This window comes from Agelaius tricolor, unplaced genomic scaffold (genome assembly GCF_023055355.1).
Source record: "Agelaius tricolor isolate 1412-34295 unplaced genomic scaffold, bAgeTri1.0.p SCAF_25, whole genome shotgun sequence".
In the NCBI taxonomy this organism is placed as follows: domain Eukaryota; kingdom Metazoa; phylum Chordata; class Aves; order Passeriformes; family Icteridae; genus Agelaius; species Agelaius tricolor.
The window spans coordinates 10,372,337-10,389,204 of record NW_027269285.1 but is presented as its reverse complement, the minus strand read 5'-3'; the positions used below and the strand labels follow the sequence as shown (position 1 = coordinate 10,389,204).

Here is a 16,868-nt window from a genome sequence, read left to right as displayed (position 1 = left end):
TCCAACAATGGTGGAATCCCCACCCCTGGAAGTGTCCAAGAAGTGTGGATGTGGCATATAGGAGATGGTTTAGTGGTGAGCATGGTGGTGGTGCTGGGGTGATAATTGGGCAGTTGCAGCCATCACCACCCTGGGATTGCCTGGGGGAACCTTCAAGGCCTTTGCAAACAAATCTCCACAGTGCCCCAACAGCACCCGTGGCTCTGACATTCAGATGTGGGGAGGCCAGGACAGTCATGAACTGGCTTTATTAAGTCACAGCACGAATTCTCACTGACAAGCTTGGCAAAAAGTAAAATTAAATAAAATGAGTGCTAAAAATCCCAACTCTATCTGCTTTTTAATTGCTGCTCTCATTTCTTTTGACAATTATTCTGCAAGCATTCACTTGGAAAGGTTCTTAATAAATCTGATTTGGCTTAAGCACAGAAAACCTAAAACTTAAAAAGTTTGGAAAAGTGACTCATGTGCCATGGATGCTCCTGGGAATTGTCACAATGGGGGACTGAGTGTCATCAGGGAGCACTTCTTGATTTTCCACTCATTCCCAGTTGACCTGGATGAGTCGGAGGGATTCACACAAGGTTGATAATTGCTATTAAAGAACTTTAGAAACAACTTAGTTCAAACTGAAAGAGGGGAAGTTTAGGTCAGGAGGGTGGGGAGGAGGGTGGGCAGGCCCTGGCACAGGGTGCCCAGAGCAGCTGTGACTGCCCCTGGATCCCTGGAAGTGTCCATGGCCAGGCTGGATGGGGCTTGGAGCAGCCTGGGACAGTGGAAGGTTTCCCTGCCCATGGGACGAAGATGAGGTTTAAGGTCACTTCCAACCCAGCCCAACCCAGCCCAACCCAACCCAACCCAACCCAACCCAGCCCAACCCAGCCCAACCCAACCCGACCCAACCCAACCCAGCCCAACCAAACCCAACCCAGCCCAGCCCAACCCAACCCAGCCCAACCCAACCCAGCCCAAGCCAACCCAACCCAGCCCAACCCAACCCGACCCAACCCAGCCCGACCCAGCCCAGCCCAACCCGACCCGACCCAACCCAGCCCAGCCCAGCCCAACCCAACCCAGCCCAACTCAGCCCAGCTCAGCCCAACCCAACCCAACCCAACCCAACCCAACCCAGCCCAACCCAACCCAGCCCAAACCAACCCAACCAAACCCAACCCAACCTGACCCAACCCAGCCCGACCCAGCCCAGCCCAACCCGACCCGACCCAACCCAACCCAACCCAGCCCAGCCCAGCCCAGCCCAACCCAACCAACCCAGCCCAACCCAACCCAGCCCAGCCCAACCCAACCCAACCCAACCCAACCCAGCCCAGCCCAGCCCAACCCAACCCATTCTGTGATTCCAACTTCACAAAGAGCTTAAAAGAAATACACAGCTAACCCCAAACATCCCTGTGAGCATTTAAAGGGATCAAAAGCCATGATGAGGGAAAGGAGTTCCTGAAGGGTTAGGAAGGACTGGGATGGGCTGGTTTGGAAGTCCTGGAGGGCTGGGTGGGTTGTTTGGGAATGTCCCAGCAGGCAGAGGTGACAGTGAGAACAGGAGGGTTCCTGAGCTGCTCTAGGAGGGAACAGAACCCCTGTAGGAATGTGCCCCCTGTTGATGGAATGACAAAACTATCCATTGTTTCCTTAAAAAAGGAAAAAAGCCCAGAAGTTTCCCTCCTCAATTAAGTAAAAAGACACCTCATAAGACCTGAAAAACTTCACCTCAAACTTAAAGATAGCCACTTGAACAGAAGCCAAAAAGTCCTGTCTAAGCAATTTACTAGAAAAAGAAAATAACAAAAAACCAAATTGCTTTTGTGGGGTATTTTACCAAAAGCAAGAACCTCTTGCACCTAGCTCGAGTTTTCTCTGTAAAGAAGAAAAATTAGATGAGAGGCAATGTTTTGTCCTCCCTTGAGGAAGTTAGTTATGCTTAGGCAGTGGATTAAAGGGTTAAAGTACCCTAGGGATGTGAAGAAGTTTGAGAGAGGGGTTTGTTTTGTGAGGATGAGTGTTTGGGCTATTTTTGAGATTTCTAGGGCTAAAGCGATGCCTAGGGCTGTTACAACTAGGGCAGTTATTTTAATAATGGAGAGTGGTATGGTTGTTGGAGTATATAACAAAATTGTTGGAGTAAAATAACAAAAATAACCTTTTGTTATTTTGCCTTTTATTAAAACTTTTCTGTTTCCAACACTACCACAGAAGCCATCCTGCTAATTTGATGCCTTTTAAGGTAGCTATCTTAAGTGTGATATAAATCTCCAAAAGCTTACGAGACCTAGCTCATAAAGAGCGTATATCAAAGCCCTGCCCTGTGTGACACCGCTCTTGTCCCCGCAGTGCACGCCCAGAAGCAGAACCGCCAGACGTGCGTGCGCAAGAGCCTCATCTGCGCCTTCGCCATGGCCTTCATCATCAGCGTGATGCTGATCGCGGCCAACCAGATCCTGCGCAGCGGCATGGAGTAGCTGGCACGGCTCGGCTCGGCTCGGAGTGGTCCTGGCACGGGATGGCCGCCATGCATGCGCACCCGGGAGAGCTCCCGCCCCGATCCCACGGCACCGACACGCGGGCACAGCCGGCGCCTGCGGCGGGAGCCGGAGCCAGCAGCGTGTCCTGTGAACCAACCACATCCTTTTGGCAGGGACATCAAAGGGCTGTTCTAATGCTTTAAAGGTTTTGTTTCCTAATGCAATAATCCCACATCCAGGAGTCCCGAATTATTGCTTCGAAACAGCAATGGCAGCGCGGAGGACGCTTGGATCCGGCGCTCTGCGGGTGGGAGGAGGCTCAGCCTCGTGACTGGTCCTGACCCAGGGCCCAGTGACTGTCCCACGCAGCTCCCGCCGGGCCCGCATTCCCAGGAAGTTGATCGTAGCATTGCCACAAGCAAGTCCTGTTCCTTTTGTTCCACGTGTTCCAGCTTCACTTTCCTTTTCCCTTATGACCATGCCATGGAGTTTACGGCATTAGAGGGGAGCTAGAGCATCCTTGTACAGTATTTTCTGAGGAAAAAAGGGGAGATTTGCCAGCACCATACAAAATGTCTATTTTTTGCTTCATCAACTCCACCTTTGACATGAGACTGTGGGGTAGCAGGAGTCTGTTGGCCGTTTTTTTCCGACTGTGAATCAGGGCTTGAGGAGCACCCCTTTTTCCCACCTGGGCATTGCTGAACTTGTGCAAAGTCTTCCAAGGGACTCTGCCACCACCAGCGCCAGCTAAACCTCCCTCTCCTCGGGCCTCTCTGCATATTCAACATTTCCTCTCCAGCAGTTTTACTCTTCTTCTTTATTGGTCTTCAAGAATTTTTTCCCAGGTGAAAATCCTGAAGGAAGCTCTTCCTGAGCTTCCCTCCCCTTTCCTTGCCTGCACAATTTTGATTTATTCCGTTTCATGTGGCCTGGTTATGATCTGCAGTGAAACCTCCATGGCAGACATCCTCCTGTGGGGGGAGGTTTTATTTTCCTCCACCAGGTAAAGTGTTGATTTGACCAGCCAACTTCTCCATTCCCTCCCAGGATCCATCCCACCACCCCCATCCCATGGCAGGCTCCGACAGGAGCCATTGGAAAAGCTGAGCTCAGCAGGAGAAGAAGGAACCCAACCTGAGCCCAGCCCGTGTGCTTGGAGTGTGTCAGACTTCCAGGTCTGGGGAGCCTTGGCTGGTTTTCCTGGAATACCTTTTAGGGAGCAGCAAGGAGAAGATGGAATGGTGCAGAGCAGGGACACCACACGGGAAGTGCAAGGAGCCAGTTGGACTTGGGAAGGTGTTTTTCCTTTGGAACTTGACACGAATCCGTGCATTTCCCTTTGGATGAACTGTGCCCCTGGGTGCCACACCAGGACAGAGGTGATCTCCTGCCCTCCTGGGAGATCCCAGCTGGTGATCATGGAGTGCTCCAAGGGAGTTCCATGGAGGCACTCGGGTGCTGGAGTGGGGTGGCTGTGCTGGGAGAGCTCCAGGCACACCCAGGAGCCCTGAGATGCTGCTCCTGGAGCGGAGGTGACTGTTCCCTGTGCCACAGGAGGGGCAGGACGGCTCCCCCAGGGGCTGCACAGCCCCAGCCTCCTTCATCTCACCCTGCAGCCACTGACTTACACTGGATCTATCCCCAACTCTCATTCCAGCTCTTTCTTTTCTACCACTCTGAGTGACATTTACCTGTATTTTTAGCAGCCTAATTTAAAAATCTGCTGTTCTTTGTCCTGTCTCCCACCACTCCTTTAAACTCAAGTCACTTTTAAGTGTCTCAGTGTCCCACCTTCACCTTTTCCTGCCATTTTCCTGCTGTCCCTTCCATCCCAAAGACAACACCTTTTCCACAGCAGCAGAGTTGTTTTTCTCTGCCTTTCCCAAACACATAATTCCTGCATTTCTGTTCTGCTGTGACCAATAGAGGTGAACTGCAGAATATTCCATTAAAAAAATGATTCTGTCTCCCAGAAGACAGAGAGATTTCCATTTGCTACAGGGCAGCAGCAGAATATCTGTGGGATATTCTGGTGTGGGATTCTCAGTACTGGGGAGCCCAGACACATTTTCTGTGCTGGGCATTGCAGATAACAAACTTGGAGATCATTTTGCAGAAACTCATCCCCACTTTTAGGTCTCAGGGGTCTGTGGAAAGGTGGCAGCTGTGAGAAAAAAGTCTAAATGTTCCTTGCCACCAAGGAATACTCATTTTGTCCCTGGGATTGTGCTGGAGTGAGCATGGGCAGAGGGAGGTGGAGGGGAGGGATGGGGGAGCACAGGGCGGAGCAATGCCTCCACTGAGCCCAAACCCACAACCCCAAACCAGGCATTTCCCCACATTTCCTCACCCATGTGCCACAAACCCCAGCAGACTCCAGGCCCAGCAGCACCTCATGGACAATGATTGTCTGCATTCCTTGAAGCTTTCTGGAAGGCTCTAGAATTGCCTCCTGCATGCCCCATAAACCCTTGTAAATAGAGCCATTCTCCAGCCCAACCCTTCCCCTCCCAGCTCCATTTGTAAAGCCAAACCTATAATGAATATATTGGTAAAAGCCATAGCCTGGTGTCAGTAGAGTTCATTGCACAACTCCCCACTGATTTTACTGGGTACAGGATTTTTGGGGCTTTGGGGTGTGATTTTTCTGTAGGGAACCTCTCTTTTTCATTATGAATCAGGGTCATGTCTTGCCAGAGGTCTCCTTTCCCTTCCTAGAGCAGCCTTCCTCCATCCCCAGGCATTGTGAAAAGATCCTTCTTTAATCAGTGGCTCCTGGCAATGCAGGATGGATCAGGCCAAGCTATTCCATCCTTTCCTTCCCCACAACCTTCCCATCCAGCAGCACTGAATGTCTCCTACCTCCCTCCCTGGCTCCATTTATGTAACATCCATTTATCTCTTTTTTTTTTTTTTTTCCTTCTACACAAGAGGGGAAAAATAGGGCTTTTTGCTGCTTTTACAGACAGGAGGTAAAAATAGAGCAGTAAAATTCTGATTGGAACCTGATGGCAAAAGCTGAGGGGGGAGAAAGCAGAAGAATCAAAGACATAAAAATAAAAACCCCACATCCCATACTTTAAGGAAAAAAAACCTTATTTAAGTGCTAATTAACATACTTTAAAAAATACCCAGACTGCAGCAGAGCTGTCAGAAAAAGCTCTAAACTTCTGCTCTTGCCAGTTCCAGGAGGATTGAAGTGTCTTTTCAGCCCTGCAGTTCTGGAGGAACAGGAGATTGCCATGGCAACCCTGGCTGTTCGTGACATGGGTGCCACCGTGGCAGAGCACACATGATCCAGACTTCCAGGGATGGGCAAACAGCTCCCAGCAGTGGGACAGGGGCTTTTCGTGGATTAGGAAATTATTAGGAATTCGTGAGCAACTCTGTTGGCTTGGCCACAAAGAACTGTGTGCAATTAAGGGGATTGATGTGCAGGGAAGGCTTCAAAAGGGATGAGATGATTTCAGCCCGGGAGAGGCTTTGCTTGAATTCAGGAGGGAGTGAAATCCACTCAGTCTGAGCACTGCCTGTCCTGGGCTTGCTGAGGACTCTTTGGGAAGGTTCTCCATGTAGGGGTCAAGCTCTGGTGGGAAGGATTTGGGTTCCTGCTCCTGCACCTCTGATCACCACTGACCTTGGCTTCAACCTTTGGCTTCAGCAGTGATCCTGATCCGTGCTCCTGGAGAAGCCAGCAGAAGGAACAGCAGCCTCACCAATGCTGAAATAATTTGGAGGGAAGTGAATTCCAGCAAAATCTGCTGAAGGAACACTGCTCACCTGTCTGAGCCAAAGACATTCCTTCAGGGCAGCCATGAGGGAACCACAGCTGGGGAGTTCCAGGCAGGACAGGTGCAGTGGCTTTGTGGCCAGGAACTGGATTTGAGGTCCTTGTGAGTCCCTTCCAACTCAGGACATTCCATGATGGTGGTGCTGGTGGCCCTGGAGAGCCAGATCCTGCTCCCAGCCAGTGACACCTGGGAGGTGTCACCTCTGGTGCCACCCACGGGAGCCTGGCCCCTCCATGAGTGCACCACTGAGGAGGAATTTCTGATCAGAAGCAATGTCAACATAATTGAAAGATTTAAATTAGGAAGGCTTGGCTTTGTTAGGGCTCTGGTCCTCATGCTGTGGGAGCTGACAGGGAATTAGAGAGAGTTCACAAAATAATTCTCCTTCCTGCTTGATGGGCACCCCCATTTCCCCCAGTCACTGTCAGCACCTGGGACAGTGATCACAGACCCCAGGTCCAGGGTGAGCAGGAGGGTGGGAGGGAGGAGCACCCCCAGCTCCTGTCCCTGCTCCCCGGTGAGCCAAGCTGAATTTCTGGGTGTAATCCAGTTCATTTGAGAGATTCCATCCTGGTTATCCAGAGGTTTCACCTGTTGGACACGTGCAGTGGCAGGGCTGATGTTGGTTGCTTTAATCCCAGCAATTTGGGTACCCCTCTTTATAAGCTGGGCCGGGTAAAGAAGGGCTTTAAATCCAGAACTAGGGTAGGAAGCAAGCAAAGCAAGCCAAACTAAAAACATTCCCAAAGCTGCCACTCTGGGTGGCTGAAATCTGTTCGGATGAGCCGAGCACCCCCTGGTCCTTTCCTCCACTGAAGTTTAGGAATATTTTGTCCCACAAACCGACTCTGCATCCTCCTGCCTGTTGGAGAAGAGCCAAACATCTCCTGGGCCACCCCTGGCACTGGGAGGGGCTCCAGGTGACTGGGAGGGCTCCGTTCTCAGTGAGGGCCCCAGGACAAAGGGGGACTCAGCTTTTCCCATGGAAAACTCAGCCCCTGCACGTGCTGGGAGCTGCCAGGGCTGTCACCACCCCGAGGTGACAGGAGCACAGCCCCCATCAGCCCTGCAGCAGCGAGGGGAGAAGCAGTGGGAGGAATGACATTAAAATCTCTAAGAATGAAGTCCCTTATTTTACCCACCCCTGTAATCCATGATTTAGTTCCTGCTTTATGGATGAGCGTTTGAAAGAAGAAAAACCAACCCTTCTAAAAATGAGAATCTGATGAAGTGTCTTTTTTTCTTGGCTCTGAATCATGCTTCCATTCCACTGATGAAGATGTACAGAACTTGCTGGGTTTCAATCTATTATTTTACCCTCCTGTGCTCTGACAGTGCAATTACATTTCCCTGGCATCACTTAAAACCTGTTCCTTTCCCAGAAATTTAATGCAGAAAAAGGCAAGTTTCACCACATTTTCATATCTTTATGTTGTTGGCTGCTATCAGGATGGGCTCTGTATTTCTCCAGTTCAAGAAGGACATTTTAGGCAGCTCTAGGAAGTGATGAAGCTTCACCAAGAGCAAGGTGGGCAGAAAATCTAAGACCCATAATTGGAAATGTGATCCACTTGCACCTTTCCAGAGGCAAAAGTCTGGAAAACTGCTGTAATTTGGCATCTTCACTATGAAATAATTGCAGCCCCAGAAGAGGGAGAAAGGAGAAAAAAGAAATCCTCTGGATCTAGAGCTCAGTACTTGACAATTTGATGATGAAAGTACCACAGGGTTTTTTTTATTTTCTGCCAAGACTGACCAAAATACTTTGTAGCCTTGAAAACCATTGCTAGATGAAATTGCCATTTTCCACCCAATTATTTTCCCAGCTGTTCCTGGCCTGTCTTTGACAGCATCTCAAACCAGCAGCTGGATTTGCCCTTCTTTAGGTGAGATCCATGTTCCAGCTTTCCTTTCCCAGCTGTGTCTCCATCAGCCAGCCAGGAGACCTTGGGAAGCTCTGAGGTGGCTCTGGTGCCACCAGCACTTGGGCACCTTCTGTCCCTGCTGGGGGCCATTGCAAAGGGTGCAGGTGATGCTGGTGACACCAGCCCCCAAATCCCTGCCTCTGTTCCCTCTCAGCAGCCTGAGGGTGGGCTCACCCTCCTGAGCATCCCCTCTGGAGCAGCCAAAGCCCTTCCAGCTGTTGATCCTCAGATTTCTCTGAGCTGGGTGAGGAAGGGAGAGCAGGTTACCTGTGGGCCCCAGGGTCAGTCAGAAATAACTCAAATGAGTTAACTGGAATAAGCCCAGGAGCCAGGCTGCTGCCATTTAATCCATAGCAGGATCTAAGGAATCAATTCCTTATTAGGAATCCTCCTGATTCATCTCTAGGAAGGTCTCCACTAATCCCTGTGTCTCCCTTTTGTCACCAGCTCATGTTTTCCAGCCCTTTACTGTTCATTTGTAAACTCACCGGGTTTTTTTGGCTCGTTAACAAAAGACATGGCTTTTTAATTAAAGAAAAAACTTCACAAAGTCAGCAGCATAATAGCAAAAAAAAAAAATCCTAACAAAAAACCTTTGTACAAAATACTGTAAATATTAATATAAATTAACTGGGCATGCAACTGAAATAAATCCTATGTTATTACAAGTTATCTGAGTGTATAAAGGAGTGTATAAAGGAAAACTGAATGCCATATGTATCAGCTGTTCCCTCTAACCAAACTCTACTGTAAATATATAATCTGTATAAAAATATTTTAATTTTACCATTATTTATGCAATAGAAATAAAGGTTTTTTTCTTTTGATGAAGTTTTTTTCCTCTTTTGAAGCACTGATATTTATTCATGCCCGAGTACAAGAGCAAAAGCAAGATTTGCATAAAATATTAGGACAGAGACCCTTTATTCCTTCTGAGAGATACATGAACATTTGGGGGGGTTATTTTGCTTTGAAAATAGATTTACATATTTAAAAGCCTGTTACTACAGAAGGAGCTCCTGGCTGGAGAAATGGGATCAGCAATTCCAGATGCACAGGAGGCCAAAGGGAGGGATTGAACTTCTCCTCTGGAAAGCAAAGCCACAAGCGGTCAGATCTCAGAGAGAAAGGTCAGCATTTGCTTTAAAAGCCCTTTGTTATCCCTCCCAGAGAGCCAGAGGCTGATCCCTGAGCTTGGGAGGGCTTGGGGCACTGTTACTGCTGGGAGGAGGATGTTGAGCACAGCTTTAATCCTGACTCTGGTACTGCCAAGGCCTGAGGGCTGCTCTGGGAGGATTAACTGCACTCAGGTGTCCTGCAGAGCCCTTTGTCCCTTAACAAAATCCAGAACTCCTCATTTCCCTGGAGCCCCTCCTGCACAGGAGCCAGCCCAGGCTGTCCTGCTGGAGAAGGTGACAGGTTAATGACTGTCCCCACCATTCCTGGCACTGGTGCCTGAATTCAGGTTGAAAAGGGAATGGTTGTGCTGGCAAATCAGCTTCCCCCAGGTGGGGCCAAGCCACGGTGGCAGGACAAGGCTGGGCTGGGGAAGGTGTCCCTGCCCATGGAATGAGATGGGCTTTGAGGTCCTGTCAGCCCAAACCATTCTGGGATCCTGTGACAGGTGGGGTCTGAGCAATTCCATGCAATCCCTGCAGTCCAGGCAGGGATTGCCACTGGACAGCAAGCAGTGCAGGAAATCCATGTTTACCAAATTTAAAGTAGGAAAAAAGGCACTGCACACTCTCATTGATCTCTCATGTCAGTGGAGAGTGTTCCAATGAATGGCCCAGGAATGTGCCTGGATTCATTATAGGAATGAATCAAATGTACTCCAGGAATTCCTGTATATTCACCACAGGAAGGATGAGCAATTGAAGGAATTCCCAGCTGGAAGGAGGAACCTGCAGCCCACTCTGAGAGCTGTTCTCCTGCAGGTCAGTGTGTTCAGTGCCTTCAGTAGAAGTCAGGCTTGTGCCTTGAGTTTCAGCCAGCAGAGCTGCCCAGAAATTGAAATTTGCTGCTCCTACAGATCCTCTGCCCACCAGCCCTTGGAGAGGTGAGCACAGCTCAGTGTGACACCACCGGGAAATCACCCCTGGCTGCAGGAGAAAAGCAGCTTTAAAAGGGAAAAAACACTCCACAACTGGCCTGAGAGCAAACAGCTTTATCTCTCCAGAAGCATCCCACGAGCACAACCATTGTCTCACCTCCACCAAAGGCTGTTTATCTCCCTTGCCATTTTAATACTCTCCATTAATGGAGACTTGAATGGTTAATTTAATGCTCTCCATTAATGGAGACTTGAAGTGTTAATTTAATTCTCTCCATTAACGGAGAAGTGCTGTGAAAACACCACCCAAAAGCCCCATCCTTCAGCCATGCCCCATCAGGGTTTTTGGGGGCTGCTGCTGCTGTGGCACCAGCACTGGCACTGGGCAGGAGTGATGGTGCAGGTCTAATCCAGCTCCCAGGGAGGCAGTGGAAACATTCCCAGACTTTGTGGGATTTGGATTAGCTCATCACACAGCACAGCACTTCACACCCTGGATCCTTGCTTTGTTTAAATGGAGCCTGGCCAAGGCCTGGAATTGAATCACTGAAATATGAGTCCTGAAGAAAATAAATAAACCTTTCCTCACCCTGAGTGAAATTCAGGCCCAGCCCCTCTGGCCATGGCTGGGCTCCCCAGGCTCAAACCTGCAGCAGTGCCTTGGTTTGACCCCACACTTTCCCCAGGCAGGTCCAGGCTGACCCAGAGACCCCCCCCCCAGCCCTGGGCTGATCACAAAAGGGCAGGGATTGGGATTCTGCCCCTGTACCCAGGTGAGACCCCACCTGCAGAGCTGCCCCAGCCTGGGCCCAGCACAGGCAGGAGCTGGAGCTGCTGGAGGAGCCCAGAGGAGGCTCCAGGATGGGCAGAGGGATGGAGCAGCTCTGCTGGGAGGAAAGGCTGGCACAGCTGGGAATGCTCACCTGGACTGGAGAAGCTTTGGGGTCACCTCAGTGTGGCCTTGCAGGACCTGAAGGGAACTTACGGGAAAGATGGAGAGAGACTTCAGACAGAGGCATGGAGGGACAGGACAAGGGGGAATGGGATCAAAGCGACAGAGAATGGGTTTAGGTTGGATATTGGGAATTAGGAATTGTTCCCTGTGAGGGTGGGCAGGCCCTGGCACAGGGTGCCCAGAGCAGCTGGGGCTGCCCCTGCATCCCTGGCAGTGCCCAAGGCCAGGCTGGACAGGGCTGGGAGCAGCCTGGGACAGTGGGAGGTGTCCCTGCCATGGCAGGGCTGGGATGGGATTTAAGGTCCCTTCCACCCCAAGCCATTCTGGGACTCTGTGGCCCTGCAGGCTGCCTTTGTTGCTATGATCTCACCCACTCCATTCTCGCTCTTTCCTCATTAACATCTCTAGGAAGTATTTGCTAATGCAAATCCAGAGGCAGTAATTTATTTGGGCCAAGCCAGTTAATCCTGGCAAGGCTCTCCCTTGTAAGTATAGACCAATATCATCTTGTTTTAATTGCTTCTTTCAGTGTTCCTCAACAAATCAAAAACATTTTAATTAAAAAATTCACCAAGAGTATCTTCCTGATCTTTTCCCATTTGTTCTTCTTCCTACCAAAATTATCAGGACAATTGTGAAGTTCTAAAGAAAGTAATTACAGCAGATGTTGATCTCTGCTGTAGCACCAGGCTTGCTGAATGCTACACATCAGTCCCCTGACTTCTACTTTTTTGCAGCTTTGTGAAGCAGAAATTTCCATCCTTGGTCCTCCCTCAGAAACGAGGCTGTCTGTGTAGGAGCTGGGATGATTTCATTTCACTTTCAGCCAGCTGCTAAGGCACAGGGAAATTTGGAGGGGAGAAGGGGGAAGAAAAGAGGAGATAGAATTAAGGAACTGCCAGGGATACAGGGATTTGGGCACAGAACAGTGAGGGATGGCTGACAGATGTTTTATTTTACTCTAATACCATTCCTGGGCAGAAAGGCCCTGCTCTACCATCACCTCCCCAAAAGGGAAGATGATAAATCCACTGGAAGTGGCAGTATCAGGCTGAGGATGTCAAATGCCACGCCTGGCACACTGCAATAAATCTCTTTTAACCCTAATTACTGCCTAAATTCCCCCTTGCCCATGCTGACCTGCTTTGGAATAAGCTGTCAGAAATAACTGCCCACGCAATGACAGACAGCTGAGATGATCACAGGGGTGTCACTGCAGACAGGAATTAAATGCAAGTGTCAGCACATGGCCCACAACCTGTAGCAGGATGCTGGTGGTCTAGGAAAGCCAATTTCAGTATCCTCAGACTGCTCAGGGCCACAGAAGGAGCAGCTTTTAATTGAAGGAGCAGTCCTCCACTCATAGGGCAAGAAAAATATCATCCCTTTATTGGAGGCAAAATGCCTCTAGGTCTGAGCTAAAATTATAAACACAAAGGGACAAAACTCTGGCAGCTAAAGTTGTGCAAAAGCTCCAGCTCTTTCTCTATAAATTTTCACAAAAAAATTCAGGTCTCTGCCTCCAGCCCATCAGTTCTCAGCCTCTGTTGTGCTGAACTCATGGAGCTGGACCTGCCAGGGAGGTGTCTCTGCACTGCAGACTTTGGGTACAACCCCAGCAGGTGCAGGAATGGGCCCCATTTGGTTGGGTTTGAGACACCAAAGACTGTAGAATCCCAGAGTGGTCTGAATTGGAAAGGACCTTAAATCCTATCCAGTGCCACCCCTGCCATGGCAGGGACACCTCCCACTGTCCCAGGTGCTCCCAGCCCTGTCCAGCCTGGCCTTGGGCACTGCCAGGGATCCAGGGGCAGCCCCAGCTGCTCTGGGCACCCTGTGCCAGGTTCCTCACAGGGAACGATTCCTGATTCCAAACATCCCATCCATCCCTGGCAGTGGGAGCCATTCCCTGTGTCTGCCATCACAGCTGGGACAGCAGCAGCTGACCCTGATCTCTGCAGCGCTGAACTTCACACACAGATTGCAGGGCAAGAGCACAAACACTGCAAATACAGCACTGGGGGTGCTGCAAATACAGCACTGGGGGTGCTGCAAACACCCAGCCCTGGGGTGCTGCAAACACCCAGCACTGGGGGTGCTGCAAATACAGCACTGGGGTGCTGCAAACACCCAGCCCTGGGGTGCTGCAAACACCCAACACTGGGGGTGCTGCAAACACCCAGCACTGGGGTGCTGCAAACACCCAGCACTGGGCTCTCTCTGCAGTTGGGGTCACCCCCCTGTAGTGAGGGCTGATCTGGACAAGGCTCCACTGATGTCTCCACTCCTGGCACTGCTCCAGGGGCAGAGCAGAGATGCCAGAGGCACCTCAGCCCCAAGGAGAACACAGTGCCACTGAGCCACCTCCAGATCCAGCAAGTTGCAGCTCACAGAGCATTTCACAGCAAAGCACCAGAACCTCCTTGAAGTGAAAGATGTCACCTGGAGGGGCTGAGAGCCCCCAGCCTGGTACGAGCAGTGCTGGTGGAAGAAGGGTAATCACTGCATGTGAGGCAGAAAAACTCTCAAGTGATTGCTGTTTGCAGAGGCTGATTAAATAGAAATTAAACTCATCTGCATGTTCAGTGAGGAATGTGAATGGAATAGCAAGAGCATCCTTCCCATTGGCCTTTGGGGAGCTCATCCCTGGCCTGGCATGTCTCACACATGGAGCTGTGGAGCTTCCAGGCCAGCATCAGCAGCTTTGGCATTTGCAGATTGTTGACATTAAACTTCCAGAGAGGTGGTTTCAGATACAGAATGAACAATGAGTTCATCAGCCTCAGGTTGCTCTCAGGGCAGGACACAGTTCCCTGTTTGCCACATTCCATTCCTGCTGCTCATCTTCCACTGCACTCAGCTTCCACAAGCACTTCTCCAGCTTGGGATGGACCAGACCAGACCAGACCAGACCAGATCAATGTCACAGACATGTTTTATGGAAAATCCTTTCCTTAGGATTTTTCCTCCTGAGAAGCTGAAAGGCCTCAGGAACAAAATGTAACCAATGGTTATCTGCTGCTGTGGAATGCAACAGGTGCATCTGGGATTGGGCTCATGTGGTTGTTTCTAATTAATGGCCAATCACAGCCCAGCTGTCTGGACTGTCTCAGTCAGTCACAAGCCTTTCTTATCATTCTTTTTCTATTCTTAGCTAGCCTTCAGATGAAATCCTTTCTTCTATTGTTTTAGTAGAGTTTTAGTATAATATATATCGTAAGATAATAAATCAAGCCTTCTGAAACATGGAGTCAACATTCTTGTTTCTTCCCTCATCCTAAGATCCCTGCAAACACCACCACAGACCAGACCAGACCAGTTCAGTTTATTTCAGCTGAAATGACCTGCAATGATTATGATCAGTCCAGCTCTGACCACTTCAGGGCTGACCAAAAGTTAAAGCAGGTTTTCAAGGGCAATTTCCAAACTCTTCCTAAACATTGACCGGCCTGGGGCATTGGCCATGTCTCTAAGAAGATGAGGTGATCAGCCTGTCCCAGTGTCTGAGCACCCTTTTGGTACAGAAATGCTTCCTCAGGTTCCTGGCAATGCCCTGAGGCCTCCACAAGCCCTTGCCATGAAGTTTTCAGACAGACCACAGTGATGAATTCTCCAAGCACCCTGGCTCTCATTAAGAAGAGATTTCTTCATCTTCTTCCCCCCTGTATGAGGGGATGGAGCCTCATTTCTCAATCTGAATTATCATCCAGAGCCCCCTGGGCTGGCACCATGTTCCTGCCACCATCTGGGAGCAGCAGGGAGCTCCCTGGTGCAGGAGGGATGGGGCCAGCTCAGAGCACCCTGCACGTGGGAGGTGTCTGGAACACCTGTGGGCTTCTCCTGCCTCCCTCAGCATGGCTCTGGTGACCTGGGCTGAAACCCAGCCTTGCTCTGGGGAGGGAATACTGGTTTCCTGAATTCAGTGGTCAGGAATGGCAATCACCCATTGCCATTGGTAATTCATTATCAGGATGCCAGGATACAGCAGTATCACAGACCCCAGGACACAGCATTTTTTCTCACCATTTCTCAGGGAGCCTTTTTGAGCACAAGCAGAAGCCTGGAAGGGCTGTGAACAGACGGATCCAGGAAGATGCGTGAAGAACCCAGTGACCAAAGCCCTGGGATCTGAGGGAGAGGGGATGCTGCTTCCTGCCACATTGTGTGAGCTCCCACTGTGCTGGTGCCAATTTTAGTGTCTTCTCTCACTTTGAACTGGAGAGAACCTAAAAGCCTGAAAAATACTCAAAATGAGGATTGCTTCTTATGGTGAGAGAAATCTCCAAGTATCAGGAACAGGCTCCAGTTCTGGACCTGTCAACGCAGACCTGCCAAAATTAAATCTATTTGAAAGTGCATAACCTGTACTGTAATCCTGAAGATCTATGACATTCTGCTTGGAATAATTATTATTTCTTATACTCCATTTCATAGAGGATTTTTAAAATCAATTAACTCCTGTCCTATTCACGTGGAGAGTGATCACAGCGTTCACTCCCTCTTGGAGAAATTACCCTTGCAAGTATTTTAAAATTGTTGTCCCCTATAAGGAGGAAAACCAAGCATCAGTTCAGAGGGCAGAAGGGAAGAAATGAGAGGGACAAAACTGGGATAAAACTGAAAAAACTTTGATGAAATGGATTTGCTTGTGCTGGTCTCAGTAATAGACTCTAGAGAAAGATGTGATACATCAGGGATGCTACAAAGTATTGGCATTTCTTGGGAAAGCAGTTTCAGTGTTGCCATGATAAACTGCTTAAACCATTCAGGATATGTCAGGCATGAAGCTGGAGTTCAGTTCATAATTGCAATTATTGCAGCATTTTCAAATGAATCAGAGTCAATGTCCATGAATAAAGACTCCTTTATGGAGGAGCTGGAGAAGATAAAACCCTTTCAGGTGATCAGGAAGGAACCTACAGTTAAACATCATGTCCTTTAACAGCCTTGCTGTGCTACAGCACCTCTGAGAAGAGCAGCAGGCAAAAGGCAAAGATGAGGCAACTCCCCCTGTCAGAACCAGGACCCCAAAAAAGCCCCTCAGGGATCAGCACTTGGGGATTCTCTCCTAAGAGCTCCTGGTTGCCATCCAGGTGATTTCTCCAGAGAATCTGGTGCCCAGCAGGAGCTCACATGTGGGATGGCACTGGGAGGATGTGGGGCTTGCTGAGCCCCCGAGGTCATTGTCCACTCCTGCAGTGTGACACGGGGCTGGGGGTGCTGTGACAGGGAACCTCTGAGCATCCAAAGGGACAGGGCTGAAAGGGCCAGGAGCACATGTCCTGTTCTCCTGTGACCCCAGACAAAGGGGTCAGGGTTTGGGAAGGGCAGGGGAACTCAGCAGGGGAATGTCTGGCTGTGCAGGTGGTGCTGAAGGTTTGGGATCTGAGGATCTACCCTGGAGCAGCTGGATCTGGATCTGGTGGGAGCTGATGGCATCCACGTGCCCTCAGACCATGGGCAAACCCAGGGCATGTGTGGGACTCAGGAGGGACAGGGAAATCCCTGCCCAGCAGCTCCTGCTCTGAGAGGAGCCCCAGGGCCCCTTCTCAGTGGCCCAGTGGCACAGCAGCTGCTGGACGCCATGATGGCTGCAGGGATGATTTTCCTCTGCTTCCCTCTGCATCCCCAGGCCATGCCAGGCATTCCAGAGGGGCTGTG

General features: G+C 50.0%; 1 protein-coding gene across 5 annotated transcripts in view; it reads left to right on the top strand.

Annotated features, from left to right (window-relative positions):
* Positions 1–9,030, top strand: part of CALN1 (calneuron 1) — a 172,294-nt gene extending 163,264 nt beyond the window's left edge. For all 5 annotated transcript variants that reach the window (XM_071448254.1, XM_071448255.1, XM_071448258.1 and 2 more), the window contains one exon: positions 2,350–9,030. In XM_071448254.1, coding sequence (XP_071304355.1) covers positions 2,350–2,477 — 128 coding nt within the window. In that variant the 3' untranslated portion in view covers positions 2,478–9,030. The remainder of the gene's footprint in view (positions 1–2,349) is intronic.
* The last annotated feature ends 7,838 nt before the right edge of the window (positions 9,031–16,868 follow it).